General features: G+C 52.3%; 13 protein-coding genes across 13 annotated transcripts; 6 read left to right on the top strand and 7 right to left on the bottom strand.

Annotated features, from left to right (window-relative positions):
- Window positions 1-470: 470 nt before the first annotated feature.
- Window positions 471-2,273, top strand: NUU61_005132 (uncharacterized protein; the record flags this gene model as incomplete). The annotated part of the gene is made up of 3 exons (XM_056655714.1): window positions 471-647; window positions 715-1,616; window positions 1,700-2,273. The coding sequence occupies 3 exons, from the start codon at window positions 471-473 to the stop codon at window positions 2,271-2,273; spliced, it is 1,653 nt and encodes a 550-aa protein (XP_056511327.1).
- Window positions 2,274-2,994: 721 nt separating this feature from the next.
- NUU61_005131 (TauD/TfdA dioxygenase family protein) lies at window positions 2,995-4,291 on the bottom strand (the record flags this gene model as incomplete). Its single annotated transcript, XM_056655713.1, has 3 exons — window positions 2,995-3,158; window positions 3,236-3,610; window positions 3,682-4,291. 3 exons carry the CDS (start codon window positions 4,289-4,291, stop codon window positions 2,995-2,997), a joined length of 1,149 nt encoding a protein of 382 aa, XP_056511326.1.
- Window positions 4,292-5,189: 898 nt separating this feature from the next.
- Window positions 5,190-6,806, top strand: NUU61_005130 (uncharacterized protein; the record flags this gene model as incomplete). The annotated part of the gene is made up of 7 exons (XM_056655712.1): window positions 5,190-5,247; window positions 5,298-5,419; window positions 5,486-5,616; window positions 5,691-5,815; window positions 5,873-6,530; window positions 6,596-6,682; window positions 6,734-6,806. 7 exons carry the CDS (start codon window positions 5,190-5,192, stop codon window positions 6,804-6,806), a joined length of 1,254 nt encoding a protein of 417 aa, XP_056511325.1.
- Window positions 6,807-6,894: 88 nt separating this feature from the next.
- Window positions 6,895-8,071, bottom strand: NUU61_005129 (glutathione S-transferase family protein; the record flags this gene model as incomplete). Its single annotated transcript, XM_056655711.1, has 4 exons — window positions 6,895-7,234; window positions 7,300-7,397; window positions 7,485-7,708; window positions 8,008-8,071. 4 exons carry the CDS (start codon window positions 8,069-8,071, stop codon window positions 6,895-6,897), a joined length of 726 nt encoding a protein of 241 aa, XP_056511324.1.
- A 65-nt stretch (window positions 8,072-8,136) lies between these two features.
- NUU61_005128 (HpcH/HpaI aldolase family protein) lies at window positions 8,137-9,157 on the bottom strand (the record flags this gene model as incomplete). Its single annotated transcript, XM_056655710.1, has 3 exons — window positions 8,137-8,465; window positions 8,547-8,922; window positions 8,999-9,157. 3 exons carry the CDS (start codon window positions 9,155-9,157, stop codon window positions 8,137-8,139), a joined length of 864 nt encoding a protein of 287 aa, XP_056511323.1.
- A 614-nt stretch (window positions 9,158-9,771) lies between these two features.
- NUU61_005127 (uncharacterized protein) lies at window positions 9,772-11,343 on the top strand (the record flags this gene model as incomplete). Its single annotated transcript, XM_056655709.1, has 5 exons — window positions 9,772-10,699; window positions 10,787-10,830; window positions 10,892-10,996; window positions 11,050-11,169; window positions 11,230-11,343. 5 exons carry the CDS (start codon window positions 9,772-9,774, stop codon window positions 11,341-11,343), a joined length of 1,311 nt encoding a protein of 436 aa, XP_056511322.1.
- A 272-nt stretch (window positions 11,344-11,615) lies between these two features.
- Window positions 11,616-12,904, bottom strand: NUU61_005126 (uncharacterized protein; the record flags this gene model as incomplete). The annotated part of the gene is made up of 4 exons (XM_056655708.1): window positions 11,616-11,809; window positions 11,878-12,568; window positions 12,626-12,745; window positions 12,839-12,904. 4 exons carry the CDS (start codon window positions 12,902-12,904, stop codon window positions 11,616-11,618), a joined length of 1,071 nt encoding a protein of 356 aa, XP_056511321.1.
- A 1,044-nt stretch (window positions 12,905-13,948) lies between these two features.
- NUU61_005125 (peptide-methionine-S-sulfoxide reductase) lies at window positions 13,949-14,763 on the bottom strand (the record flags this gene model as incomplete). The annotated part of the gene is made up of 3 exons (XM_056655707.1): window positions 13,949-13,982; window positions 14,059-14,377; window positions 14,478-14,763. 3 exons carry the CDS (start codon window positions 14,761-14,763, stop codon window positions 13,949-13,951), a joined length of 639 nt encoding a protein of 212 aa, XP_056511320.1.
- A 580-nt stretch (window positions 14,764-15,343) lies between these two features.
- NUU61_005124 (kinesin family protein) lies at window positions 15,344-18,400 on the bottom strand (the record flags this gene model as incomplete). Its single annotated transcript, XM_056655706.1, has 2 exons — window positions 15,344-18,143; window positions 18,201-18,400. 2 exons carry the CDS (start codon window positions 18,398-18,400, stop codon window positions 15,344-15,346), a joined length of 3,000 nt encoding a protein of 999 aa, XP_056511319.1.
- A 750-nt stretch (window positions 18,401-19,150) lies between these two features.
- NUU61_005123 (uncharacterized protein) lies at window positions 19,151-19,709 on the bottom strand (the record flags this gene model as incomplete). Its single annotated transcript, XM_056655705.1, has 2 exons — window positions 19,151-19,618; window positions 19,707-19,709. 2 exons carry the CDS (start codon window positions 19,707-19,709, stop codon window positions 19,151-19,153), a joined length of 471 nt encoding a protein of 156 aa, XP_056511318.1.
- A 155-nt stretch (window positions 19,710-19,864) lies between these two features.
- On the top strand, window positions 19,865-20,566 carry NUU61_005122 (uncharacterized protein; the record flags this gene model as incomplete). Its single annotated transcript, XM_056655704.1, has 2 exons — window positions 19,865-20,321; window positions 20,394-20,566. The coding sequence occupies 2 exons, from the start codon at window positions 19,865-19,867 to the stop codon at window positions 20,564-20,566; spliced, it is 630 nt and encodes a 209-aa protein (XP_056511317.1).
- A 944-nt stretch (window positions 20,567-21,510) lies between these two features.
- On the top strand, window positions 21,511-24,344 carry NUU61_005121 (uncharacterized protein; the record flags this gene model as incomplete). The annotated part of the gene is made up of 2 exons (XM_056655703.1): window positions 21,511-23,928; window positions 24,000-24,344. The coding sequence occupies 2 exons, from the start codon at window positions 21,511-21,513 to the stop codon at window positions 24,342-24,344; spliced, it is 2,763 nt and encodes a 920-aa protein (XP_056511316.1).
- Window positions 24,345-25,728: 1,384 nt separating this feature from the next.
- NUU61_005120 (putative C6 finger domain protein) lies at window positions 25,729-26,840 on the top strand (the record flags this gene model as incomplete). The annotated part of the gene is made up of 3 exons (XM_056655702.1): window positions 25,729-26,034; window positions 26,169-26,414; window positions 26,676-26,840. The coding sequence occupies 3 exons, from the start codon at window positions 25,729-25,731 to the stop codon at window positions 26,838-26,840; spliced, it is 717 nt and encodes a 238-aa protein (XP_056511315.1).
- Window positions 26,841-27,000: the final 160 nt, after the last annotated feature.

The following is a 27,000-nucleotide window of genomic DNA, read 5'->3' as shown; positions in this document are numbered from 1 at the left end:
ATTGCATCGAATCTTGCCCCAAAAGTCCCCCCCCCCCCACACCTGCAATGCAATGCACATGTCGGTCTGAGCACAATCCCGTGAACCTTAAGAGAAATTTCCGTTCCGTGATGGATGTAACCATGGAGCTACATAGGTACACACAGGAGCTGAGGGATCTGCAAACTGGAGGCGAGCTGAAGACTGCATCGATTTGAGCTCCCTAGGCAATCATTCACAAGCATGGACCAGCTGCCTACGCGCCCGAGATACACCGTGTATGAAATCTTGGATACAATAACTGGCGGTGACGATGAGAGTACAGGAGCAACGCCTGTTGTATTTTCCATGGATACAGGAATCACCGGAAGATTATAAAGCCCACTTCTGTCATCTCTTTATTGGTGTTTTGGCTGGGGAGAAGCCTTCCAATTCGGCATTTTGTTCTTATTTGTGAGGTACCCTGATTATATTTCAGCCCAGATCTCAGAATGAGCGCGATTGCTCCGACTGCCCATGGCATGGCCGTGCCGGATACACTGCATGCCGTGTCTGTCCAGATCCCCACGTGGCAAGAGATTTGTGCAATTGCCCTTGGGGACCTCAAGGCTATCAAGGCCTTGAAGAATGGATACCCCAGGTCCTATGTGCACAAGAGCATCCAAGTGGTATGTTCCAATGTTCATATCTCGGGCGAATACCTTGAGTAGCTCGACTGACTTTTGTCCCATGTAGCTCGTCGAAGCCTGCGAGAGGGAGTTCTTTCTTGCAGGCGAAAAACCCATGCTCTTCTCCAACCCCGACGCTGCTCGCGCGTGCAAGGCATACATGAGCTCGACCGCCATCCATGGCTCCAAAGCCGCCTCCTCGGACGGCATCTCGCTGCGCAACATCGAGTTCGGCACGAAATCAAGTCCCGAGCTCGCTTTACACCTGCCCCCTTTGTATGCGGTAGTATACCCGCCCGAATGGGCTGGACTGGCCACGCTGTTCTGGCGGTTGACCGGCACGGGGATTTCTTCGCGCATGGCCGGCCGTTGTCTGCAGGCGCTCGACCGGATGTGCCAGGTGGATGTGCCCACACAACTCCCTCCCTCGGTGTTGCACCCCGCCTATGAAACGATTCGCACTCGCATCGCGAATCTTATTGAGCGCGCTCCCGTTGATCCCCCGCGCCCATCCAAGGTCTCTCCCAACGATGTCTTCCTCTACCCTTCTGGCATGTCGGCCATCTACCACACCCACCATCTGCTGCTGAACTGGCGCGGCGCCGAAAGCGTGGTCGTCGGGTTTACTTACGAGCTCACAATCAAGATCATGGAGGCCTTTGGCCCGTCGTATAAGTTCTACGGTGCCGGCACTGAAGCTGAAATCGACGAGTTCGAGCGCGCCCTGGAGGCCAAACACCGCCAAGGAGTCAAGATTCAAGCGGTGTGGTGCGAGTGTCCATCGAATCCTCTCCTTCGGACCGTTAATATGAAGCGATTGAGGGGCCTGGCCGACAAGTATGACTTTATCGTCATCGTGGACGACACTATCGGCAGCTTCGCCAATGTGGATGTTCTCGGAATTGCAGATATTGTGATCACATCGCTGACCAAATCCTTCAATGGGTTCGCGGATGTGCTTGCTGGCAGGTGAGTATTCTAAATTGATCCACTTGCTAAGGCCTTCTTTTTCAAAGACAGTGTTGTGATAGCTGACGAAGATCAATCTGTAGCACGATCCTGAACCCGAACTCCCGGTATTACTGCGAGCTCCAACCGCTCCTCAGCGCGTCATACAAAAACAACTTGCACGTCGACGACGCAATCCAGCTCGAGGCCAACAGCCGCGACTTCATGCAGCGAGCAGCCCAACTGAACGAGACAGCCAACTACCTAGTCGACCGCATTCACCCCTACGCCGCGGATCCAAGAAGCGTCGTCAGCAAAGTCTACTACCCGAAATTGTGCTGGTCCACAGAAAACTACCACGCGCGTATGCGGCCCGCGACCGAGGAGTTCACGCCAGGGTACGGGGGCCTGTTCACGATCGAGTTCGTAACGGTACAAGCGGCGATGGAGTTTTTGAATTCGCTGCAGCTCCACAAGGGCCCGTCCATTGGGGCCAATATTACGCTGGCTCTTCCGTACGTGCAGATGGTCTTTCAGAAAGAGAAGGACTGGGCCGCGCGCCATGGAGTCAAGGAGACGATCGTGCGGATCTCGGTGGGTCTGGAGGACAAGGAGGTGCTGTTGGGATGTCTGCTGCGGGCATTGCAGATTGCAGACCAGGGCAAGAGCCACATTTGAGTTGGGGAGGAAGGATTGGCGTTGAGGGGGGGGCATGTTTTCGTATTTTCGTTGTATTTATCTTTCTTGCTTCTGGTTGCATTTGGACTGCTTGGCCGTGCCAGTAGCAAATCGCTTGGGGCAAAGGACATATCCACCTATGTGAAATATAGAATGGAACCACCCAAGTCCCCGCTGTATATTCGCCATTGAGATTCCCAGTCGTGACACAGAGAAAGTGCCGAGAGACAACCAAAAAAAAAAAAAAAAAAAAACAAAGACTGCAGGTAACTGAAACTATTGCCATAAGACCACACAGCTATCCCTGCGATACTGGCGCTTGCAGCATAGCACTCCAGCCAAGATGCTTACTTCGGTCCCATGGATCGTCATCTTGAAAGGCTCCACAGTCGGAGATCGAGAACGACACGGACCTTCCTTGACTGTCGTGTCTCCACTGATCAGCATATGAGGCGGGCTGAAACTCCGCCTTTGAATCCACTGGTTCATTTTCTCGGAATTGCAAAGAACAGGGGGTCGATGTAGTCATCTATGTGGGGTATCGGTCGATCGACTTGGGTAGCAACGTGGTGCGAGATCTATTGAAGGGAGGTTTTAAGCAATCGAGGAGATTTGAAGTGCTTCGGAAATGCAATGCCCAGGCAAATCTTTTTTATTGGCTACCTAGCTATGTACTAAGCATTGCTGAAAGCTCAAACAGCCTCAGAAATTCTCTTTCCCACTACGCATTGGCCCTCTCCTCTGCCAATGCCTCTGACCTCAGCTTGCTGTTAGGATCGAAATACGCCCGCTCACCGACCCCGACGACGCGATGCCCAGTCCGGGGGCCCATACCGCCGTGGTCCAAGATGGCACTGTGAAACACGGAGCGGTTGTCCCAGATTGCTAGACATGGCAGTGTTAGTAAAGGGGAAGAAGAAAGCTTTTCTTTTTCTCTCTCTCGATATGGGGCCTCAACTCACCAATGTCGTATGGGTTCTTCCACTGATGCCTCAATTGCAGATCGTGGTTTTCCACCAGCAGTTGAAGAAGCCAGTCCTGCATGCGGCGGCTCTCATCGGGCGCCAGCTCATTGACTTGCTTGAAGTCTCCGCCGATTCCAAAGACGCCCTTCCACCCGGTCACCGGGTTGGTGCGGACCATCGGGTGCACAGCTCCCAGGCCTGTACCCACGTTGGCCGGGGAACCGCGCGCGTCGGTGTAGAGCTTGATGTTCTTGGCCTTGCATGCGCTCTCGTACCGCGTCTGAGCCATGGTGACTGTGAGGCTCTCGAGGAACTTACGGTACGCTGGAGAGATGCGCTCCAGGATCTCGTACGAGGATGCCCACATGGTATCTATCGTTGCCGAGAATGAGCATCATTTATCATCAACTAAAGTGATGAATGGTTGCGCTGGTCCAACTCACCTCCGCCTGTCGCAGGCATCTTGACCACTTTCAGTGACGAGTAGTCAGACGGATGAGGCTCATAGCTGATATCAGCGTGCCAGCTGCCGCGTGTGCCCATGGGCCGGTCAGCCTGGATCTTGAAGATGTCCTCGGCTGCGCCCTGCGCCTTGTCCGAGGTGATGATGTTGACTTTGTGGTCCACGTCGGCATTGCCTTCGACCAAGGGGTGGATGTGGAGGTGCGAGTCGGCGGGCTTGCCGGACAGCTCGCCCATGCGTTGGATGAGCTCCTTTTGCAGCTCGTCGGTCAGGTCGATTTGGCCACGGAAGAAGACCACACCACGCCGCGATGCTATCCATTTGCAGGTTAGTATCATACCATAGGGGGAAAGGTCTGCAGCGTCTTCTGGGCGTGCCATACCGGTGATTGCGAGGTCCCGGATGAGATCGTCTGAGTTAGGAGCTCTCAGCCACTCGGCGACATGGGCATCGGGAAACTCAGTACCGAGGATGGGAGTCACCATCTTGGACTTGATCTGGCCAAGGGCACCGCTCAGCTTAAGGGGCTCTTGGTTCCGTGAGCCCCCATTGATGGGGTGGCTGTTGACAATGCCGTTTCCCTTGGCCATATTGACGTTTTTTTTTATAGTTATAGCTGACAAGCTCAATCGATCAAATAAATTGGAAGAAAGAAGTATATGGTAACGGGCCAAGGGGAAGAAGATTTATATGCTAGATATAGAGGTACCTATGGTTTCCTTTCTGTCCCTTTATACCGCCATTCACCACCAAATCAAGGCCCTTGGTAGGACCCGCCTCAGGGCTTGAAACACAAAGCAATGGCTCACCCTCCCACAACACATCGCCACCCGCATCTCCTCATGCTGGACCACACCAGGGTATGACAATCGACCATATTTCTTTTGCTGAAGAGGGAAAGATACCATTGAGATCAGAGGTGAGGTCAATCTAGGTCTGGATATGCCTGTGGTGGACAAAAGCTCCGAGTCAATTACTGGTATTGCAGCTTGCCAGCCAATCCAATTCATTTTTTCCCGGTAAATGTCAGCCAGCTATGCATTACACTGCAGTACCTCGTACTTTGTCACGACTTCTGCAGGGCATACTGCCCCCCTGACGAGTTCCTCAGAGCGGAAGGGCCGTGTACATACATCAAATGCCCCAGGGCACTCGAGTCGGCTAGCCACGCTTGGTTGATGGCGCATCAGTCACATTTATGTCCCTTGACGTGTCCCTGCATTGCTTATGGTATTACGCAATATCGACAGTAGTACAACAGAGAAAAATAAATATATTGTGGAGCTCTTGCAGAAACCAATTGCTCCAACCGATGGTCCAGGTACCGAGGTTCCTCGGTGGTGGTTTTTGTATTACCATTACTGTTACTCTGTAGCCCTAACTGCTCAACATGTACACCCCGACTTAGGTAGAGCACACCCCGGAGCAATCGTTCTCATTATTTTCTCCTTTATTCTATCTAGCTGCTCAAATTGATCATTACAAACAATGGGTTCAACCGAGATCGACAATCACCCCTTCGAAGGCATCGTCGAAGGACAGCTCGGTGAGCGCCGGTACTCTAAAGCCATCGCCACAATCTAACATCCAAAACAGAGACTGGAAGTATCTTACAGGACCTCTTTGTTAAAGATCCGCACCCCGACAAGGTCAACCTCCTGCGCGGGGCCTACCAGGCCGACGTCGGAACGCCTTTCGTCCCGCCATCTACAATTCTGGTAAACAATACCCCTCACGTTTCCCTTGGAGACAGTAATCGACTCAGTTTTTTTTTTCTTTCATAGGCTCGAGAGAAACTTTTTCGGGATTCCAGTTGGCACCATGACTACCTCTTCTTTCTCGGTGCCCAGGGCCTCCTGAAGGCTGGCGAGGAGCTATTCTTCGGACCGCAGAGCTCTGCTATAACATCGCAGCTGTATGAGACACCGGATTCTTATATCTTTTACACAACTCAAACCCCGAGTCTGAGCTGACACAAGTGTCTCTCAGGGTCGCCTCCATGCAAGCGGTCGGAGCAACGGGTGCAATTCATATGGGCGGCCGCTTTCTCAAGGACCATTACCCTGCTTGGAAAGGCAGCGACCACAAGATATACTTGTCCAAGGATACCTGGGGTATGCATAATTACTATGCTATTCTCTTGGTTCTGATTTTGCTAACATTTTGGACAGTCAATCACCGCAACGTCTTCAGAACACTAGACATCCAGCCCATCGAACTCCCATACTACGACCCCTCCACCAAATCTTTGAATTGGACCGCCTTCAAAGACTCTATTGCATCCCTCCCTACACAATCTGTCGTTCTTCTTCAGACGGCTGCCCACAATCCAACGGGCTGTGACCCCACCCCAGAGCAATGGAAAGAGCTCATCCAGATCTTCCTAGCCCGTCGCCACTTTGCCTTCCTCGACGCTGCCTATTTGGGTCTTGTGTCCGGAGACCCCGACGTTGATGCAAATACTATCCGGCTGTTTGAAGCCGCCGGCGTCCCTCTTCTACTGGCTGGCACGTTCGGGAAATCCTTCGGGCTGTACGGCGAGCGGGTAGGAATGCTGAGCGTTATTGCGCCGAGTCCCGAGATCAAGGCCAGGATGCAAAAACAGATGACCTTGTTAGCGCGCTCAGAGACGGGGTCCAGTCCGGCTTTTGGAGCCAGAATTGTGGAAACGGTTTGGGGGGATGAGGCTATCAAGAAGGTGTGGATAAAGGATGTTAAGGGGATTGCGGATGAGTTGAGGCGGCGTCGACAGACGCTCAAAGACGAGCTGGCGCGGTTGGGGACTCCTGGGAAATGGGACTTCCTTACGCAGCAGGTCGGCATGTTTTCGTGAGTTTAGCTATGATTCATTATTCCTTGACATGTGTATGTTGATCCCTCCGACAATATCCCAGCTACCTGGACTTTACGCCGACGCAGCTTGAATTTTTGCGAACGGAGAACCACCTCTATCTCGATGGGAATACTCGACTGTCCTTTGCGTGAGTTTCCGCCCCTTGGGCTATTTCTCGTGATCTAATAAGACTTCCCAGGGCGATCAACAACGACGGGATCACGCTGGTGGCCCGTGGCATTGACAACATGATTAGGAACAAAGTGGAATAGTTTATACAAAATATTTAAACCAATAAGATTTCTGCTTTCTCCTTCATAGTCTCGATCATGAAAAAAAAAATCCACGCATCTATTCCTATCACGCGTACGGATTCACATTCGGCGTCTCTTTCTCAATCAACACAAACTGCGGAATCACCTTTTTCACAGCATCCTGCTCCGCAACAGCACTGAAATGCCTCATCACATTCGGGTGTGCTTCCCTCCACTTTGCATCCAGCACCCACTCCAGTCCGCGCGAGACATACACCGCCACCATGATGTCTGCAAGTGTCAGATGGTTGCCAACAAACCACTGTTTTCCTTCCAGCAGAGTCTCCAGCGTAGTCAACAGACGCTGAGATTTGACCTTTCCGGCTTCCACAGCGGCATGGTCATAGGGTGGAGGATCAGAGAAGCCGGGGATGAGTGGAAGGAACCTAGGATAGTGAGAAAACAATCAAACATGAAAAAAAAAAAAAAAAAACGCAGGAATCATGCTCACCACAATGCAAGAGTCTGAATGAGCTCTTGGTTGGCCCAGCTCATCACTGCGAGGACTTCGGCTTCCTGTTCCTTGGAGCCATCCCCGAGAAGACCGGCCTTGTTAGATCGTTTAGCAAGGTACTACACGGAGAACAGTAATTAGAAAAAAAAAACCAACTTCACCTGTAACAATTACACACCCACCGTAACGATTGCAATTGTCTCCGTCAGTCGGAGCCCTGGTGCCTCGAGACCCGGGATCTTGCCATGGCCCAAGGGGAATTTGGCCATGTATTCGGCCTTGCCGACATTCTTGCGCGGGATCACCTCGGCGAGCTCAAGTGGGATTTGCTCTAATTCAGCCTTTGGGGTTTTGTTCTTGTCAGATGGTGCTAGGGCTTTGGAAGGGATTAGGTCCGGGGATGGAACTGACCACAATGCGCACGATGCGAGTGCGAGGGTTTCTCTGCGAATAAAAGATGTTTTGAGTATTTCTTTTTTCTGCAGATACAAATAATATTGGAGGACAATACCTCGTAGCCATATACTTGCAATGCCATTTCGTCTGCAGATAGAAGGAAAATGATCGCAAGAGTTGGTAGGCGGACAGAGGTCCATTGACTTATAACGATCCACCTTGAATTCACCACAGCTTCTTATATGGCTACCTGGTAGGTACTACTATCCATGCTGTGGGTATACAAGAATACAATAAAACATGTCGTACGGTAAAGCCAGATGCCCACGGGCATGGGGCTACCGTGGGGCCGATGTACAATAGTGGAGAGCATGACAATCCTTGCCCTAAAAATGCAATGTCATGTATCGAGCGAGCCGACCCACCGAAGATCCAACCTCATGCAACCCCATTCATTACGCTAACGCCGTTCTTGACTGGTCCCGTCGCCCCCTCAGCGATCTTCTTGTACTCGTTCAGTACCTGCGTCCCAAAGCCGAGAATACCCGCCGCATCAGTGCCGCAGATGAAGAGTCTCCAGCCCAGCCGGATCCGAGCCTGTAAGGTATGTGGCATGCCGCCGCCCATTACAGTGAGTCCGTTGGCATCTGCTGCGCGCTGGATCTTCTCAATGGCATCTAGGAAGAGCGGGTGGTGGGTGTTGGCTGAGTCGGGCTGGAGCCCGAGCGAGGACTGCAGGTCGAATCCGCCGACCATGATTGCGTCAACTGGCATTGTGACTGTGGTCAGCGCCGATCATAACACAATGTCCAGAATTGTGATGAGAAGGGGGAAAAATCCAAACGTACGTCCTGGAACACTGGCAATCTCTTCGACATTCTCCACTCCGTGAATGTCTTCCACCTGTGCGAAAACTGCGACGTGGTCGTTCCATATGTCAATAGCAGTGACCCCCTCAGGCAACTCCTTCTGTGGTCCCAAGATGGCATACGGAGGCACACTCCGGTCGCCGCGGGGAGGAAAGCGGACAAGACGGACCAGCGCCTCGGCCTGCTCTTTGTTCTGGATATGAGGCATGATAATACCGCCCGCACCGGCATTCAAAGCATGGTTCACCATATCCGGCGTCGTGCAGCGCACAATAGGAACCATTGAGCCACCCGAGAAGAAGTTAATGGCCCGAGTCACGGAAACGAGCTCGGTGGGACCCAGAGGGGTGTGTTCCTACACGAATGGCAGTGTCAATGCGAGGCTCAACTGCTGTCAGGCAGTCTGGGGAGTTTTCTCTCACTCCGTCGACGAAACAGAACTCATGCGGCAGAAGAGCCACAATACGGGCGGCTTCTTCATGGGGGATATGGCACCATGTTCCATAGAGGATATCGCCGGTGCGTAGAATCGCCCGCAAGTTAGTGGGCAAGGCGAGGTTCGGTGCGTTGTAGTCTTTGACGTTCACCATTTTGTGCAAGATGACGAGGGCACAAGAGAGAGAGAGTGTGTGAGGCGACAATCGAGGTAAGGATAGACAACTCGGAACTTGGGGGTGTGTGGGAGGTGGTTCTGGGTCACTCTCGGCGCGCAGCGATTCCAAATCAAAATCGCGCAATTCTCATGCTGCGAGATCGCGAAGCAATATGACGATCCCTCATGCCGGCATGACAGCCCCTCTGTTACACCGCTTCAACGTTCCAACAAGCTGCTGGGGTGGGGGTAGTGGGGTAACTGTGGCTGGCTGAGGCCTTTTCCGATCTATCGATGCAAGATGCAAGATGCTGCAGTGTGATGGTTCTGACCCCGACCCACCGAGCAGATCATATGTACCTGGTTTTTCGTCGTCAGAACAATGTCTTCGATTTGTAACTTTGGAAATAACGAGCCGTCTTGTAGTACAGAATGACATAGGACATGCAGGTCCTATTGCCCGCGGCTAGAAATGAGCTGAATCTCGTCTATCTTCTGTAGTTCACAAGCCCTATACTTGCTTAGCGGATATACTCCCATACTCATAAGGCCGACTTTCATAACTCTGCATTTATCCAGCGGCAAGATTATTATTGACTTGTGTTCCTCATCATGGCCCCCGTCCCTGAATTCTGGAATGTCTCATCACGAGAGTTCCAGAAGCACATTCGGATTGTCCCCGAGTCCAACGAGCCCCCAGTGCCTTTCCCACTCGTGCTAGCGCCGTCCGACTCTTCGGCAACCCTATCTGACGTGCTTGACGGTGTCAAGAAAGAACTTGCCCCCAAGCCCAGCGACACGCTCGAGTCCAGCCATATCCGCAAGCTCCTGGACAACAATGGCGGCGCTGTCTATCTCAAGTCGCTCCCGCTGCGCTCGGTCAACGATTTCTCTCAGTTCCTCGATGCCTTGTCCGGGGAGGGCAAGATGGCCCTGTATCCTTATGACGCAGTGGCCATGAACGTGCTTCGCAAAGTCCAGGCGAAGAATGTTCTCACTGTGAACGAGTACGTATTCCTCATGACATCTGGTATTGATTATACCTGCTCATCAATATCACCCAGAGGGCCGCCGTCCCACGTTATCATGTGGCACAGCGAGTTCAGTATCTCGCCCTCGCATCCGCCCTACGTGGTCTTCTTCTGTCTCAAGCCCCCCGAGTCCGGTGGCAAGACCGGCATCTCGTCCTCGTTGGCGGTCTATAACCGCTTGAAGACTGCGTGTCCTCGGTTTTTGAGGGGCTGTGTCGAGAAGGGCTTTTCGTACCCGGCTCCGCATCATGTGTCCGAGTCTGACACGACCTTCTTTGGGAACGGATTGTACAAGAAGACTGCGTACGGACCCGCAGATGGCAGTGACATCACGCCGCTGCCGGAGGAAGACAGACGCAGGGTCGTGGAGGAGAGGATCCGCGCCCTGGCCGAGCTCGGTGGCTGGTCTGAGGAGACCAGTAAAGATACCAGCCTGCCTGCGTGGCAGCAAAGAGGGTTTGATTGGATGTGGAGACCGGATGGCGTGGATGTGTACCAGCGGGTGCCCGGTGAGTTTGGATTCGAGTTAGGATCTATCCATGGATGAATGGATGGGTTACAACTTACCTTGTATATGCCATGCTGATTTCTGGTAGGAATTCGGGAGCATCCCACCCGCAAGACGGATACTTTGTTTACCGTGAGTGTGGTATCCAGTGAATCGAGGCATCAGCTAGTAACTCTCATCTTTGATCGACTAGGCCCTTGGCTCTCGGTACATCAACACCAAGAACCGCCAGACTTTCAAGCCGCCCCATACCTACGTCAATGAAGAGGGCAAGGAAGTCCTCTATCTCCCGCCGATGGTATGTGTACGCTTCCTCCCCATGTGCCTTGCCACTAGCTAATCTCTTCACAGTACGCCGGCCTCCCCGAAGATGAGCCCATTCCTGAAGAAGACTTGGATACCTTGCACAATCTGCAGCAGGAGTTGTCTGTGAACATTGATTGGGAAATTGGCGATGTTCTGATCATCGACGTAAGTGATCTCGAGGGACTTGGTTGTGAAATAATCCTGACCCTGAGAATTTCTTTCTAGAACTTCGCTATTCAGCACTCTCGTCTGCCTTGGACTGGGGATCGCAAGATCATGGCGAGTTTTTGGGACCAAGAGGGATTGAAGGCGAAGCCTGTGTCTAAGCTGGATCTGTGAGACTCGACATGCAAGTTACATTACATCCAAGGTACCATAGGTTGTATTCTGGGAATCATAACTACTTTTGCGATAGAGAGACGACTGTCAACTTTCTCTTTTTTCATTTTCCATGGTTTAGATCACTGACTGGTTGCAATCGGGAAATTCATCTTTCCCCCCATTGATGTTCAGTCATGTCTTCGTCCTTGAAAATTCTCCCACCTCGATCAACAATGCTTCTCCGTGATATCGTACCACTTCGCTTGAGTTGCGTTCATTCTTCAGCTGGTCTAGCGGTCAAGCAGCATCCGAGGAGAGCCAACTGAGCCCGTGTCCTGGCGGTGGTAAGGAGTGTCCCGGGTTTCGCAGGGATCCGAGGAGAAGTCTATGAGCACGTTGCGATACGCCGACTTCGACTGCGTCCAATGACGCAAGGTTTCCAAGACCATACGAGCGGCGGCGACGCTAGTGAGAACCACGGTGGCTATCCAAGATATTAGCGTTGACCTGAGGATTGACCAACGAAGTTAAGAACAAGGAGTATCAACGTACCGTTCCCCAGGTTGAACATCAGGCAGTACTCAATGCTCTGCCGGCCGACGATGCTAGCAACGTGGCTCTCGAGCCGCTTCAGGCTCATGCCATCGCAAAGGAATCGCTTTCCAGAGAAGGTTAGGCGACGGCGATCTCGGTTGGGCCGGGTCATGCGTGCAAGCTCTGGTCCGTGGGGGATCTTCTTGATGAAGATCACGCTGAATTCGCTGCCGAAACGGCCACTGCCATGGGTGTGGATGGTTTCCTCGTTGGCCTTGATCAGCGCGAGGGCGTGCTCGGCACTCCAGAAAACAATCCGGAGGCGGGTGGAGGTCTCGGTTTGAATCTCGTAGAGAGGGCCCTCGGAGATGCGGCTGGTAATGTACCGCAGCCCGACCCGCGAGTGTGGTCCCTTGATGTGGACCACCCCGGCCGTGGGCTGGATGTCTCGGACTTGGGATGCAGGAGGAGAAACGGATCCGCGGTTTTCCTTGAGCCCCTCGGAGGTTTGCACGACTGCCTGATTGTCGCCCAGGTCAATCAACATCTCCTCGTCCTTGGCAGGAGCCGGAGTTGCCATCACCGCGGGCATGGCCTTGAGGTCACCCTGGACCATGGTCTTCTTGAAAGACTGAGGAGTAGGCCAAGTCACCTTCTGAGGGTTCTGGACTGCCTTGGGTACACCAGCAATCAGCTTGCGGCGAGCTACCTATTGGAAATAAACTGTTAGAATCATCACAGACACATCTAACCTTGTCTCACTGACCGGTGCAGGAGTGGTAGGAAGGGCAAAGAGAGGGCGGCTAGTCCTCTCAAAGGTGGTCGACAGGAGGGTCTTGAGGTGATTGATCTCGACGGCGGAGTCAGAATCACCCTTTTCAGCGACCTGTGTATTGCAAAAGTGAGAGAAGCACAATCAGCATCTCTTATTTGAAAACGAAGATAACAGCATCAAAGTGGTAGCAATAAGAGCACTTACCCAGAGCTCAACCTCTTCAATGAGGCTGAGGGCCCGATTCATCTTCTCCAATATTTCGCCCATCATGGATGAGAGTAGACGAGACAAGATGAGAGAAGTTGCAGGTGAAAGAAAAGAGACAAGATGTTAAAGTGGACAGAAGTAGAAGAGAATAAAGGGTCGAGGGTTATGGGTGACGGAGAGGTTAAGGCGAGAATGGGGAGAGACGGGGAGTGTAAAGAGAGGAAAGTGAGAGAAGAGAGTGAATAGGCTTCAGTCGAGGCAGCGTTGTCATAAATGGTTTCCTCGGTTGCTCGCCATGCTTCATTCACTTGAAACAAACATAGTTCGCTGAATAGGAGCGCTTTGCTTCACCTTGTAATATCGAGATAGTGATGAAGCCTGAAGCATCATAATTCTCAATGCGACATGATCCCACTCTTTCTGTGTCCAAGGCGAGGTTGAGCTCACTATAGACCACAAGGCCTTATACATTGTCTGGATCCGTTGATAGTAGACTTTCTAGATTTCTTGCTCTGTTATTTAGTCAGTATTTAGAAGAATGGAAAGGACCAGATCTCATATATGAAGCTTTAAATAGTCACCTCATGGCCGAGGTGTCCAGAATTGCTTCTTTATATACGCCAGTGAACGAAACGACCGTGTATGGTCCATCGAAGTGTAGGGGTCAGCTAGAAATGAGAACATAGAAATCATAGCAGACTTGGAATTAATTGGAATTAATGGGCTAACAGATATCCATGAACGGCATACTAATTTGTATTCTAACCTATTTTTACATGATTCCGATTTCTCTCTTGAGAGGGCCTGGGTCTGTAAATATAAAAATCTAGCTCTACTGGTAAATAAAGTTGATGCATGTCTCAGTTTAATACATAGTTTAATCGAGGACTAACAAAGAGATGGATCCCGAGATCGTTGTTTGGATCATCGCATAACAAGATTTATCAGAAAACAGGAATCTACACAGGTAGACAAATGGACGGATCAGAGAGATGAAACCCTCATTTTCCACTCCAGAAGACGATACGATGATAAATTTCTTTCTCTTCTGTCCACTAGTTCTCTGAAATTAACCAGATATAATTCCCATTAGAGTCTGGATCTTAGTCAATCCGAGAGAGGAGGGAAGTCCCGCACAAAACTAGACAAATAAGTAAAGTCAGCAATCAACAATAATAGCAAAATAGCGACACATCATCATCTGCAAGGAAACATACTGAGCGGGACACTCGTAGCCAGACGGGTTCTTGTTGAGATACAGCTGGTGGTAGTCCTCGGCATTCCACCACTGGCCCGCAGGCACGACCTGCGTGGAAAGGGGCTGCTTGTACCACTCTGCGCTAACCTTGGCCGTGACATCCTCGGCAATCGTCTGCTGCTCGTCGCCGTGCGTGAAGATAGCACTGCGGTACTGGGTGCCGACATCGGGGCCCTGGCGGTTCGCCGTGGTGGGGTCGTGCATGCGGTAGAAGAACTCGAGGAGCTGGCGATATGTCACCAGCGACGGATCAAACGTCACCTGAAGAGCTTCGGCATCTACAGAAAAGCGAGGTCAAAGTCTTAGCATATATATAATTTCCGAGCTCTGCCGACGTCGAATCGTGAATTGCGCTTGCAACAAGACAAGAAAACTTACGTCCTGTGTTGCCGGAACACACGGCCCGGTACGACGGCGACGACGTCTCTCCGCCGCTGTAGCCCACTTTCGCATCCAGCAGTCCCTTGCCATTGCCGAACTGTTTCCGGAACAGGTGCTCGACGCCCCAGAAGCAGCCGGCAGCTACAGTGGCCTGCGAGGTGGTGCTGGACATGTTGCGGGATCGCGATTCCGGGGCCAGAGAGAGGGAGGGCGAGGTAGTCGAGAAGGGACGGAACAGGCGTGAGAAGAGTGTCGAGGTGATGGCGGGAGCGGCAAAAGCCATCTGCAGAATCGAGGGTGGGGACGGGACTTGGCCTGGTGGATATTCGGTGGGGAAAGAGACAGTCCAAGTCGATGAGATCAGATGAGGACTCTTGAGAGAGAAACCGAGGTTACTCCTGTTGTGAATTAGTGAATTAAAGCGGGCGCGATGCAGCAGAGCAAGAAGCTCGAGCTCCTCAGAGTCGGTGGCGTCATTCTCTGACAAAGCAGCGTGGAGAAACTCCAGAGCAAGTATAGTTACTCCTTGCTACATTCATGGACTTGGATACCACAAGAAAAGTATAGAAAACCATGGAAACACGGTGTGATAAAGTCCCGACATCGCTATTGTACACTCCGAGAATAATATGTCAAACGAAAAGAAATACATCGGAATGCCAGGCATCCCGTCGACTCGACACGGTCAACAAGAAACAAACAAAAGAAAACAATCATGAAGGATCCGTCGATGCGCATGGTGAAGAAAGTAAACAAAAGAGAAGAAAAATGGTATCTGTTACGCCAATGGAACGCCATCCCAAGCACCAATACATCCTGTGCCAAAGACAAGGTTCCCAAACAAGAAGAAAACGACAGACAATTCATCGCAGCCCGCTGGAAGCCAGTGCTTCGGGGGTACGATCAATAGTAGGGGTCGCCATCGCGCTGAGCCGGATGGCATCGCGGCTGGACAGACTAACATCTCGCGATCGGATTTCACCTCCCAGGGTGGTGCGTCGTTGTCCCGTGTTCTTCATGACCGGCAGAGTGCGAGGGCTCAGCACCCGGGGCTTGGCCTCGCTCTCCTTTTCGCTCTTGACCATGCGTCGGGCCTGGGACGCGGTAAACATGGTGTTCTCACCCGGAGAGGCGCCGTATGTGTTGGAGCTCGGGCTCCGACGACGGTGAACACGCAGGGAGTTGCCAGCAGAGGCTGGCGGGCCGAACTGTCCGCTAGAGATACGTCGCATGGCCGAGTTGATCTTGATTGCATCCTCCTTCTCTGACTTCCAGTTGTCCTTGTTCTCGGAGATCGGGCTGCTCGAGTAACCTCCGCTGGAAGTCCGGACAGCGATCCGTGAGGGACGGTTCAGGAAACTGCTGCCCTCGATATCACGGAGCGGGGAGTTGTCGCTATCCGAGTGAGGCAGAGTGTGCGAGGGCGGTGGTCCCAGCGGTGAGCTGCCATTCTTCTTGGATAAGAATCCCGCTTTGAATCGGCTGTTGTTCTTCGGGATGTTCAAGGTCGACTCGGAGGGCACCGGCGCCGGAGAAGTAGTGCCCGATGGGCTGGAGATTCTCGGGATGTTTCGTGGAATAGGAGATGCTCCTCGGGGCAAAGACGGCTCTTCCGAGATGGCTTCATCGACAGAGACGGCTCTCTGAGGAGTCCTCTGAAATTCAGTGAGAGTGCCATCCTGCTCGTCATCCTTCCACCGGACAGATCGCTTGGGAGCCTTGACCTGTGTCTTCTTCGGGGTGAAGCTGACACTCTTCCGGCCGGCAGGGGCCTTGCGGCGACGCGGTGAGCCCTTCACGGGCGATGCACTCACAGCCGGGGCGAGCGAGACGGGAGGGTTCAGGTTTTTTGCAGGAGGCAAGCTGACCAGGCTGAATCTTTTCTTCGGCTTAGGAGGGCTTGCTGGCTTGGAAGGGCTAACAGTTGGCGGCACGGGTATGTTGCCGTCTGGCTTGACAAGGTTAGATGCCGCCGTCGAGCAAGAGTCCATCATGTTTGTCAGAATTGACCGTCCCTTTTGAATGGCTTCCGTCGCATTGAGCTGCATGATATCCTCGATCGAGGCCATGATCTCAAACTGGGCCTGCAGCAGTACCTGCACGGCAGCGGCTTCGCCGGCCTTGTCCTGTTCGACCACGGCGGACAGGGCCTCACGCTCGGCATTGGACCTGAGAAGCTCCGCCTCTCGGTCCAGGTTCGCAAAATCACTATTATCACTGATGTCGAAGTCGCGAAGTTGTTTGATCGCATTTTCAACAGCCGAGTTCATCGCACGGTCCCAGCTGCTCTTCGCTAATCGTTGGTTGTAATGGTGTCTGCTGCCTTCCAACTCAAGAAGGATGCCCTGTGCGGATTTGCGAATCGCGTACAAATTGGACAAGCCCTCCTCGTTCTCCCGCGAAGCACACACATTGTCAAAGGCAGCAATCCACGACGACAGAATACCGATCCGACGGCTGATCTGTCGTAGTTTGAGCATGTGGTTGCACTTCTCCTGCCTCTCCGGCAGGGTGTGCTCGTAGGCGTTGCGAATGCGGGCGACGCCCTCGCGCACCACGGCGTCTTTCTTCTCGGTCTGCTTCCGGAACTTGCCAAAAGCGACATTTTCGTAGTCCTTCTGCTGTGCTTTGAGTTCGTTGATCAAATTCATCTGTTCATCGATCTTGACCAAGAAATCTTTCACGTGTCGGTTGACATTGAAGACATTCCGAGTGACCTTGGTCTGAATGTTCTTCGCTCGGTTGGCATATCGTAAAGTATTCTGCGTCTCATCAAAGTGTTGGCTCGAGGGGCTAACGCAAACGATCATTACCGTCTTGCAGTTGCCACCGAGCGCAAACTTGAGCAGCCGAGTGAGCTTAGAGTTTCGGTAAGGAATGTGGTTGCGCTTCCGAGGGTCACAAAGTGCATTGATGCAGCTTCCCAAGGCCAGCAGAGACTTGTTGATGTTTGCACCTTCGAACAGCCTCTCGCCCCGGTTCTTCGTCGCGCTCGCGCGTTCGCTTCCAGCCAGATCAATGATACTGAAAGTCGCCATAGTGTGAGGTTCGTTGACATCCGCATTTCGATCTTTCTGGGCGATATTGATCTGAAGGACGGCATGCGATCGGGAAGAGGTGGCATTTGCTTCGGTGGGGGACATGGTGCGGCATTCGTTGCCGCGCACAATCATATCCATAACTTCCTGAACGTTCTGAGGGTGGTGACTGGACAAACCGGACACCGAGACCGATTGGTTGGAGTCCTCGCGGAGCATCAGGCCGCCTTTAGTGCCTCCGGGGACGAGCAAGTCGCGGATGGTTTCGTTGTAGATTTCGAGATAGGATAGGGACAGCTCAGTCGACTTTTCGTCCTTGCGCTCTTCAATGCGCTCGAACAGTTCTTGCATTGTAAGGAAAATGATGCCCGGCTGTTGCGCTGTTCCCGTGATGGTATGGGTCTTTCCACATCCCGTCGCGCCGTATGCGAAAACCGTGGCGTTGTAGCCCTCGAGGACGTTATCGAGGAGGCTGCGGGTCGTTGATTCGTACAACTCGCCCTGCGAGGCATTCTGGTCGAAGATCCGGTCGAAGGCAAAAGTCTGGTCCTTGGTGCGTTTGCCGTTGGGCACCACACTCTTGGAGAATTTCTGCACGGGGTTGTCCTCTGGAGGATCAAACACCCTGAAGAGCACAGTCAGCCCATGACCTAGCTCCAAACAATTCATCGGTAATACTCACAAACACCGATCGTCGATCACTTTGACAATTGACCGAATCCCTTTCTGGTTGAGCTTCGGCGCGGGCACGCCAGCCAGCGATCCATCGCCGAGGAACAGCGGACCATCCTCGCACTTCGAAATCTGGGCTGCCTCACGGATCGTAAAAGGTCGGACTCTGACCGCGACGGTGATTGACGAAGCGCCGTCGGAGCCAGCCATGGTGCAAGACGTGTCGAGCAAGCCTTATCGCCAGGTCGTGAAGCAGGTGTTTGGGAGGGGTGCGACGGGACAATCGGCGACACCCTGCGTCAGGGGCGAAATAAACTGTTGAGTTAGTCGAGAGTGAAGATGAGGACAGATGAAGAATGTGTGGATCAAACAGCGTATGGGGTATTGGGTGCAGTATTCTCCGAGCGTCTCCTTGCTCTCATTTGTTGATGTTGTCCCTCCTGGTTGCTCCGAGCAACCGTTTGAGAGTGGCGATAAGCGGGACTAATGTGGCAATTGCACTTTGTCTGTTTATTTCTGCCCATCTGGGCGGTCAATGGTGTGTTTCAGATTTCGCACACGAACCTTCTGTTTTCCATCCACGCACGACTCTCTGTTTTGCCTCAAATGCCACCGACTCGATCACCTTATTGAAACTCGGGGAGCTGCGTGGTTTCAGATGACATGGATCTGTCAATGACATACCCGATCCTCTCCGGTGCCTTACGGTATACCGCCCTTAGCAACGGGGTTCGTTGTCTGATCAAATCGATGTGACGTAGTGTACATTGCCCGAGGCACTTCACAAGTACAAGTCCCTTTTAGCGTTTCAATCTCTAATCTTAGTCTAAGGGATTGAATAATTTGCAAAAGAAGAAGAAAAACGCCGTTGATACCAAACAGCAGCCTCCATTCCCGCGAGCGCCATAGGCCACGCATGTAGGATCCGATACATTCGTGGACAATCATAATTCGTCATATTTATTCTTCCTCCTCATACTCAAAGCTTGGAACGACCACATCCCAGCCAGGATCCTCATGGTCGAGATCCATGTCGAGCTCGGCCCCTTCGGCCTCCGGCGTGGGTTTGCGGAATCGAAAAGCGACCGGGTGTCCATCTTGAAGCCCTGCAGCTTGTAAAGAGAAATCAGGCTTCTTGGGTCTCCCTGCACCCTTTTTGGAACCATTCTCGTTAAGCTCTGGGACTTCTGCGTCTAGTCGTGTCCAGCCTTTATCAAGGTCGTGCCGGTCCACCGCAACGCCGAACTCGATGTCTGAGGGGTCGTCCGGGATGGGGTCGCCATTGATGTCGGTTAATCCGCGCGATTTCAGAGCTTGCAGAAGCTTTTCTTGGGCTGATTCGAGGGATTCGTGAGGCTGCAGAACTAGAAGGACGGTGGTTTTATGCTTCTTGAAGAAGAGGGTCGCAGCTCGAGGATCGGTTCTTGACTGTTTTGGCGGCTGCTCCGTCGAGAGTTTATCAGTGGCTGCAATTGCGCAAATTCTTGAGAACCGGAAACACAGCTCAGAGACATACCATCTTGGAGATACACAGCAAGAGATCGATGTGATCTTTGCGCTGGTGGGAAGTGTGACGGAGGCGGAGAATCTGGGCGGGACCGACGAATTTCTGGTCCATCGGCATTCTCCTTGACCGTTGACACTCTTGCTCCTCCCCTTTCCCCAAGCTTCATCATGGAAGCAACCCAGCCTCCGCCTCCCCGTTCTGCTCGGGCAAATTTCTTCGTCAAGCTCTTTTTCTGGCACAAGTTCTTTGAATCCGATAGCCCGCCACGACTAGGCATCGAGGTCAGGAAGCGAATCCCCTACGCCACCATGTCTGCATTCACAACCGGAATCGCGCTCGGGTATTATCATGGCAGCAAAAAGACCGGCCTCCGGTTTCGCGCAGAAAATGCACATCGGTTTCCCACGACGTCGTCCGGGTGGTTCCAGTATCACAAGACCAAGAACTATGTTTCGGTGGTGGGAGGCGTCAAAGATGGCATGAGAATGGGATTCAAGCTGGGTGCTGGAACGCTCGCATTCTGTCTGTTTGAGGAGACGGTGGATTTCGCTCGGTATGATGAAAGGGACTTCCTGTCGACGGTCACTGCAGGACTGTCTTGCTCTGGGATTTACAGCTTACTCGGTGCGATCACATTTCCCCATGACATGCTTGAATGAATTGCACGAATTGAAGCTAACTTGCCCTATGTTCTAGCCCGCCACGATGTTTTCACCGCTGCTCGTACCGCAAAATTTGGGCTCAAAATGAGTCTGGTCTATGGGCTGTTACAGGATTCGCTGGAGACGATGAAAGGGAACCGACCTGCCTATGTGGATTTTCTTATGGGCAATCCTCGGGCCAGGGTTGAGAATGAAGATTCCGTTTGATCTCGGATGGTTTCCTCGTCGCAATGACTGAAGTTGCCTGCTATCTCACAGTCAGATCATGCCCGCCGGCGACCGGAGGCATCTGATCAGATTCCCATCGCTCAAGCCTTTATTCCTATCCCGTGTTTCGCACGAACCTGAGGTCTGCGATCGAGACCAAGAAGCGGAAGCGCCATCTACGTGCCGGGGCTTCCCGTCCAGATGTCATGTCGGTTCGAGCGCACATCTACCTTTGGCATTTTCGATGGATCTTATCTCATCCGCTTCATGTGCTGCCTCTGGGGTCATTTGGGGAGATCCTTGACACATTCCACTTTCTTCCGACCGGCAAGACCCGGCTCTTGTGGCATCATACCGATGTCTCTCATCCTTGACATCTCTCAAATCATGATACCCTTTGTACGATTAGACAATATAAGTTTTTTTTTTGACATAATGCGGTCCATGTAAGCACATGACCTCTTGACTCTATGTGGAACGTGGCGTTGTCGCAAACTCCAGCGATCGGCCTGGTGCAGGTTCAAAGGATGCGATCCGATCAATTGGCCCGTAAGACGTCCAAAGGAAGCCGGGGCTTTGGAGGATTTTGAACTTTTTCCAACTTTTTTTTCCCAGTCTTTCGCAGCAATCTTCATCGCCAAGTGGAGCTGCCATAGAGTTTCCGGAGGTTCCCAAGTGATCGGTGGAGCTCAACCGCTTTTGACGTCGCTGAGTTGGACCCCCCACCTTTGCAGATTAGCTACCCTTCACACACCTCGATTTCTCTCTCTTCGGCAATGTCTGTCTGCTAGGGTTCGCGAATCATCCCATTGGTGAAAAGATGCCGATGGGAAGCTTAACGGCATCACTGCTCTCGTCGACGTCATCGCCTCTTTGAGGCCCTTATATACACGCTCCAATTCTTGTGTCTGATTTTCCCACTCGTCTCGGCCAGATCGATCAGAATGCGCCGCCATGGCAGGGCCGGGGGCCCGACCAAGGCCGCCACGCCCATGTCCGACACCGTCTCTCTGATCCATTCGTTCGATTCGGTCATGAACCCGAACCGCCCCGCGCGTCCTTCGCCGTTGGCCTCCTCCCATATCAAGGCATTACCGCTGGAGCTCGTCGATCGACTCCGCTCATTTCCGCTCTTTCAGGCCACGCCCGAGTCATTTTTGAGCGAGGTCGGCCAACATCTGCGCCCACAACTCCACTCCCCGAACGACTATATCCTGACCGAAGGCGACGAAGCGAAAGCGATATACTGGCTAGTGCGGGGTGCTGTCTCGGTTACGTCGCGAGATGGCGAGAGTATCTATGCAGAACTGAAGCCCGGCGCTTTCTTCGGAGAGATCGGTGTGCTGATGGATCGCCCGCGCACTGCAACCATTATCGCTCGGACCCGATGCATGCTGGTCGTGCTGACCAAAGGAGATTTCCGGAATATTCTACCGCGGTTCCCCGATGTCGAGCGTGCAATTCGAGAGGAGGCGCAGGAGCGATTAATGATCTTGGAGAAGAAGAAGAAAGAGACCTCTGCGCCGGTTATCGAACCTCCCAGCCCCGCGCGCAGAGGCTCCAAAAGGCTCCGGGAGAGCTTTTCCAAAGATTTGGCGGTTGCTGAAGACGAGGACTTGAGCATCATCAAGTCGGTGCATAAGAAGCGGAAATCACCGAGCCCGGGTCGGCGAGATGGATCGAGTGCGCTGGCGAATGGCTTGGTGAATGTGCGCCTCTTACTCAAGGAGCTGCCCCTCTTCTCTGGGTTGCCAGCAGACATCCTTCACTTCCTGGGTCTCAATGCTCAACCGCGGTCGTTTCCTCCTTTCACCGACATCATCCGGCAAGATTCGCAGGGCCGCGAGCTCTACTTCATTGTTCGCGGTGAGGTGGAGGTTCTGACAGAAAAGAGTGAGCAGAACCACACGCCCCGCAACAACTCCGATGGGACCGAACGACCCGGAGTTGAAATTAAAGCTCGACTTAAACAAGGCCAATATTTTGGAGAAGTGGTCAGCCTAGCACTCGCGCCTCGAAGGACAGCAACCGTCCGCTCTGTCACCTCAGTCGAATGCCTGATGCTGAGCGGAGATGTCCTCGCTGAATTTTGGGAGAAGTGCCCCAGAAACGTCCGCGACCAGGTGGAACGTACCGCGCAAGAGAGGCTTCAAGCAGCCGCTGATGGCGACGTGGTCATGTCGGATGCTGCTGAACCACAGCCCTCCATGAGTGACCTGGCCATTGATGAGCGCGTCAAGATCACCTCATCTAGAAGGAAGTCTATGCCTCTGTTGACTCTCACCGAAACCGAACTCGATGGGCCGCATCAGTCCTCGCCGGTCGAGGATCAAGACCAGGCTGTGCTGCGACCCTCAGACCCAGATCCTTTTCTCAGTCTGGGACTGGATAAGGTGCGACTGCGAAGTCGGCGTGGCTCCGTGGCTCCATTGACCCCTGAGGAAGTCTCTGGGGACCAGCAACGATCATCTTCTATCTCTGAGCCACGGTCCGCCAGCTCTTCGACTCTTGCTCTGCCTGAAACTGTTGGTCTTTCCAAGCCACACCAGACCGATCGACCCCGTGGCGATCATCATGGTATCTTTCCCGACAGTGTGTTGCAGAATATCTTCCAGTTCCTCGAGCTTCATCACCTTCTTCGCCTCCGTGCAGTGTCGTCACACTGGTCCGAGATCCTGAGCAAATCTGCCGATGTTATTGGCGATTTGGATCTCAGCATGTATAACCGCAAGATCACCGACGATGTGCTAGTCAAAATTATCTGTCCTTTCGTCGGCAATCGAGCTCGATCGATCAATATCAACAACTGCTTCCACATCACCGATGAAGGCTTTACGACGTTAGCAAGCACCTGTGCTTCAAATACCACTACGTGGAAAATGAGGAGCGTTTGGGATGTCACAGCTTCCGCCATTCTTGACATGTCCAGCAAAGCTGTTGGCCTACAAGAGGTGGATCTCAGTAACTGTCGAAAGGTTGGGGATACGCTCCTGGCACGGATCGTGGGATGGATCATACCCGGCAGCCAGAAGCCCAGCGAAGGCAAAGTTTCCATCAAGCCTACTTTGCAAACAGAGCATTGCACTGTCTATGGCTGTCCACAACTCAAGAAGCTCACGCTCTCATATTGCAAACATGTCACGGATCGCTCAATGCATCATATTGCGTCGCATGCCGCCGGGCGAATCGAAGAAATGGACCTGACTCGGTGCACCACGATCACTGACCAGGGGTTTCAATACTGGGGGAATGCACAGTTTACCAACCTGCGACGGCTCTGCTTGGCCGATTGCACATACCTGACGGACAACGCCATTGTACATCTGACCAATGCAGCCAAGCAATTGCAGGAGTTGGACCTGGTGAGGAACTCGATGCCTATCTATACTCAACAACCCTTTATTGTGATCTTGTTGCTAACCAATCTCATCAGTCGTTCTGCTGCGCATTGTCAGATACGGCAACAGAAGTTCTTGCTCTGCAATGCTCGCACTTGAAATACCTCAACATGTCCTTTTGTGGCTCCGCGATCTCCGACCCGTCCTTGCGGAGTATTGGCCTCCATCTTCTTTCTCTTGAACATTTGTCTGTGCGAGGCTGTGTTCGAGTCACCGGTGTGGGTGTTGAAGCAGTGGCCGAAGGTTGCCATCAACTTCAAATCTTCGATGTGAGTCAATGCAAGAATCTCACGCCTTGGCTTGAGGAAGGCGGAGAAGATCGCTATCAACCTCGAGTTGAGTTCCAAACGGTGGCCTCAAGCGGGAGGAACTTTCGATGAGCAACCCTCCTGTTTCGCTCACGGGGTTCTCGGTGTTTGATTCACCGAATTTGTGTCCCATCAGCCGGGTATGACGTTCGGGGAAGGCTGGCTTACTTCCTATATTACTATGAATACGCATCGTATGTCCACTTCTTTTCCCTTACCTTATTTTTTTTCCGTTCTTCCGCTGACCATTCATAGATATTTCTTTCTTTTTTTTTTTTTTCTGCCGCTATTAGTCTATCGATGATCGGGGAGTTTTGGGTTTTTGGGGCTGTGATCTTGGCCCGTTTAGATTGAAGTACAGGTTCTGGCTTTTGCGTTACCGAAATTCGGGTCGAGCATGGCAGGAGTTCAAAGACTGAACGTACATGGTTTGACGTGCCTTTTTTCCATTCGTTACCGATTTTTGAATATTTCTTTGGACGTTTTTCTTCACGAGATAATGCTGCACCATCTATTGATTTTGACTGGAACTCGACTTCTGTACTGATAATGCTGAACATCTGATTCTGCCGTGTCTAAACTTATTGTGTAACTTGGGATCGGAATAAGAGAATATTCAGAAGATGCTTTTCTTCTTTCTTCTTTTCTGAGGCTCGTTGGGCTGGTAATGTGTCGCTCGACGGGGAACCCTAACTTTGTAGGACGAGACCTCAACGGAACAGGTAAGCCCCTTATCCTCTTGAATCCATTGAGCAATGCCCTGCTAAGACATATAGAGTGGCTTCCAAAGGCAATATTTGGTCTTGAATCAAAACTATTGCAACAAAACAGTCTCTCCGGCTTTGTGTGGATATTGGGTCCGTTATCAAACAGGACAATGGGTTTGACTGGCACCGTCAAAGGAAAGACATCCCATTGAGCCCTTTTACAAGGGCTCTGTTCTTGATCTACAATCTCAAAAAATTTCAAGATAAAGTCAAAGGTACTATCTTCGGGCCCCGCGACTAGACTGCTGGTGCCTTTGTTAAATGGCGAAGGCATCCAGACTCCAGGCCGACTCAGTCTTCCGCTTCAACATAGCCGTCTACTTGCTCCAATTCATCTGGTTGAAGGGGCTGAAGACTTGACTGCCTATTTATTTGCTATGGTCCCGAATGATCTATGCTCTGTACATTCACCCGCATCGCGTTACGCGCTTCTCTCGACTCAATCAACACACCACTCCTCTCTCCTCTCTCTCTCTCATCTTCCACGCTTTTCATCCAACCAAAGCCACAGCCCCAATCCTACTTAGCCCTGTCCAAGAAGCTAGCAAGCTTTGCAATCTAACCAAAGCTTCAAGGTACGTGTCTCCAGTCCCATGAGGGCTCTCCGTTTAAAACCAAAGCTCCAAGAGACCTGTCATCTATCACAAAAAGTGTTCGGAATTTCATCCTTAATCGTTCCAAATAGAGAGATGGATCGCCTCATTTCTTATGAGCAAGCCGGCCAAACGTCTCTGCTCTGGGGAAACCCTCCCGGGGAAAGCCCTCAGGCCCAGCCTAGTCCTGAAGCGTCGGCAGCCTTCGAGGCGAATCCCGTCAACCCCATCAACCCTAACAACAACAATAACACCACCACCACCACCACCAACACGGATGATGCCAGCACGCCATCCAAGTCCCGACGGGGACGCTGGGACCCGGAGCCGGACTGGTCGGAGATGGTGCGTGCGAAGATCTCTCGCTCTCGACGGACGGGGCAAGCCTGTGACCGGTGCAAGGTAAGAGATACCCATCCATCTGTCTGTCTTGTCAGGCCTTTTTCCATCTCTCAGACCTTTTGCGTGAATGCCTGGCTTTACTTCCCTTCTTCTCCCAAGAACCTACTGGCTCACTCACTCTTCTTTCTATCCAGCTGCGCAAGATGCGCTGCGATGCCAACCCGGACGGCTGCAACTCCTGCATCTCTCGAGGGTTCGACTGCAAGATCACAGATCGCCTCACTGGCGATACTTTCACGCGCGGCGCCACACGCCGCATGCAAAAAGAGATCTTGGACCTCAAGAGACAGGTGAATAGCCTAACAGAGGAGAACGAGCGCCTGGAGACGACCAACGAGATTCTTCGTGGTCGGCTCTCGCTCTTCATGGAGCACGTTGAGGTATGATTCCTAGCTTCGGGGTCTTTTTGTTTCCCCTCTATTTTTATGTCCCCGAAGAAAGAGAACTGCCTGCTGACTGGTAGTCATACTTGTGTGTCAATAGCAGCCTGAGGACAGCCTGCACCTGGTGGGGTCTCTGGTAAGCTTGATATTTCTCTTATTTCCTTCATTCCAACTTTACTATTGCTTTACTTCCACGTGAATCTTCAATCATCTAACCCGGCTTCTTTTTCTTGCTATGTACAGGAGCGTCACCCAGAGAGCGTCACCCCTAGTAGTCAAACCACGGAGCTGACTACTCCTGGCCCGGCCTGTCCCTGCCTGGTGGGCGAATACTGCCCCATGCACAAGCGGTTTGCGCCAGCCAAGGTCGAGTCCGAGGAGCAGTCGTACGAGGCGACGCTCTATCATGCTCTTACGCAGTAATGCCATCCCCTTCGTCTACGACTGCACTCGGATCGACTGGTGGGAGCAGAATTTACGGGGAGTATCAGGAAATGCACGGGGGTAGATGCACATAACTTAGGAGTTGTGAGAGAATTTCAAAATTGATTTCCAACAAGAACCTCCATTTAGTAGCCCGTAA

This window comes from Penicillium alfredii (genome assembly GCF_028826965.1).
Source record: "Penicillium alfredii strain IBT 34128 chromosome Unknown utg000007l_segment0_segment0, whole genome shotgun sequence".
Lineage (NCBI taxonomy): Eukaryota > Fungi > Ascomycota > Eurotiomycetes > Eurotiales > Aspergillaceae > Penicillium > Penicillium alfredii.
The sequence above is the reverse complement of the archived record's forward strand: the minus strand, read 5'-3'. Positions and strand labels throughout refer to the sequence as shown.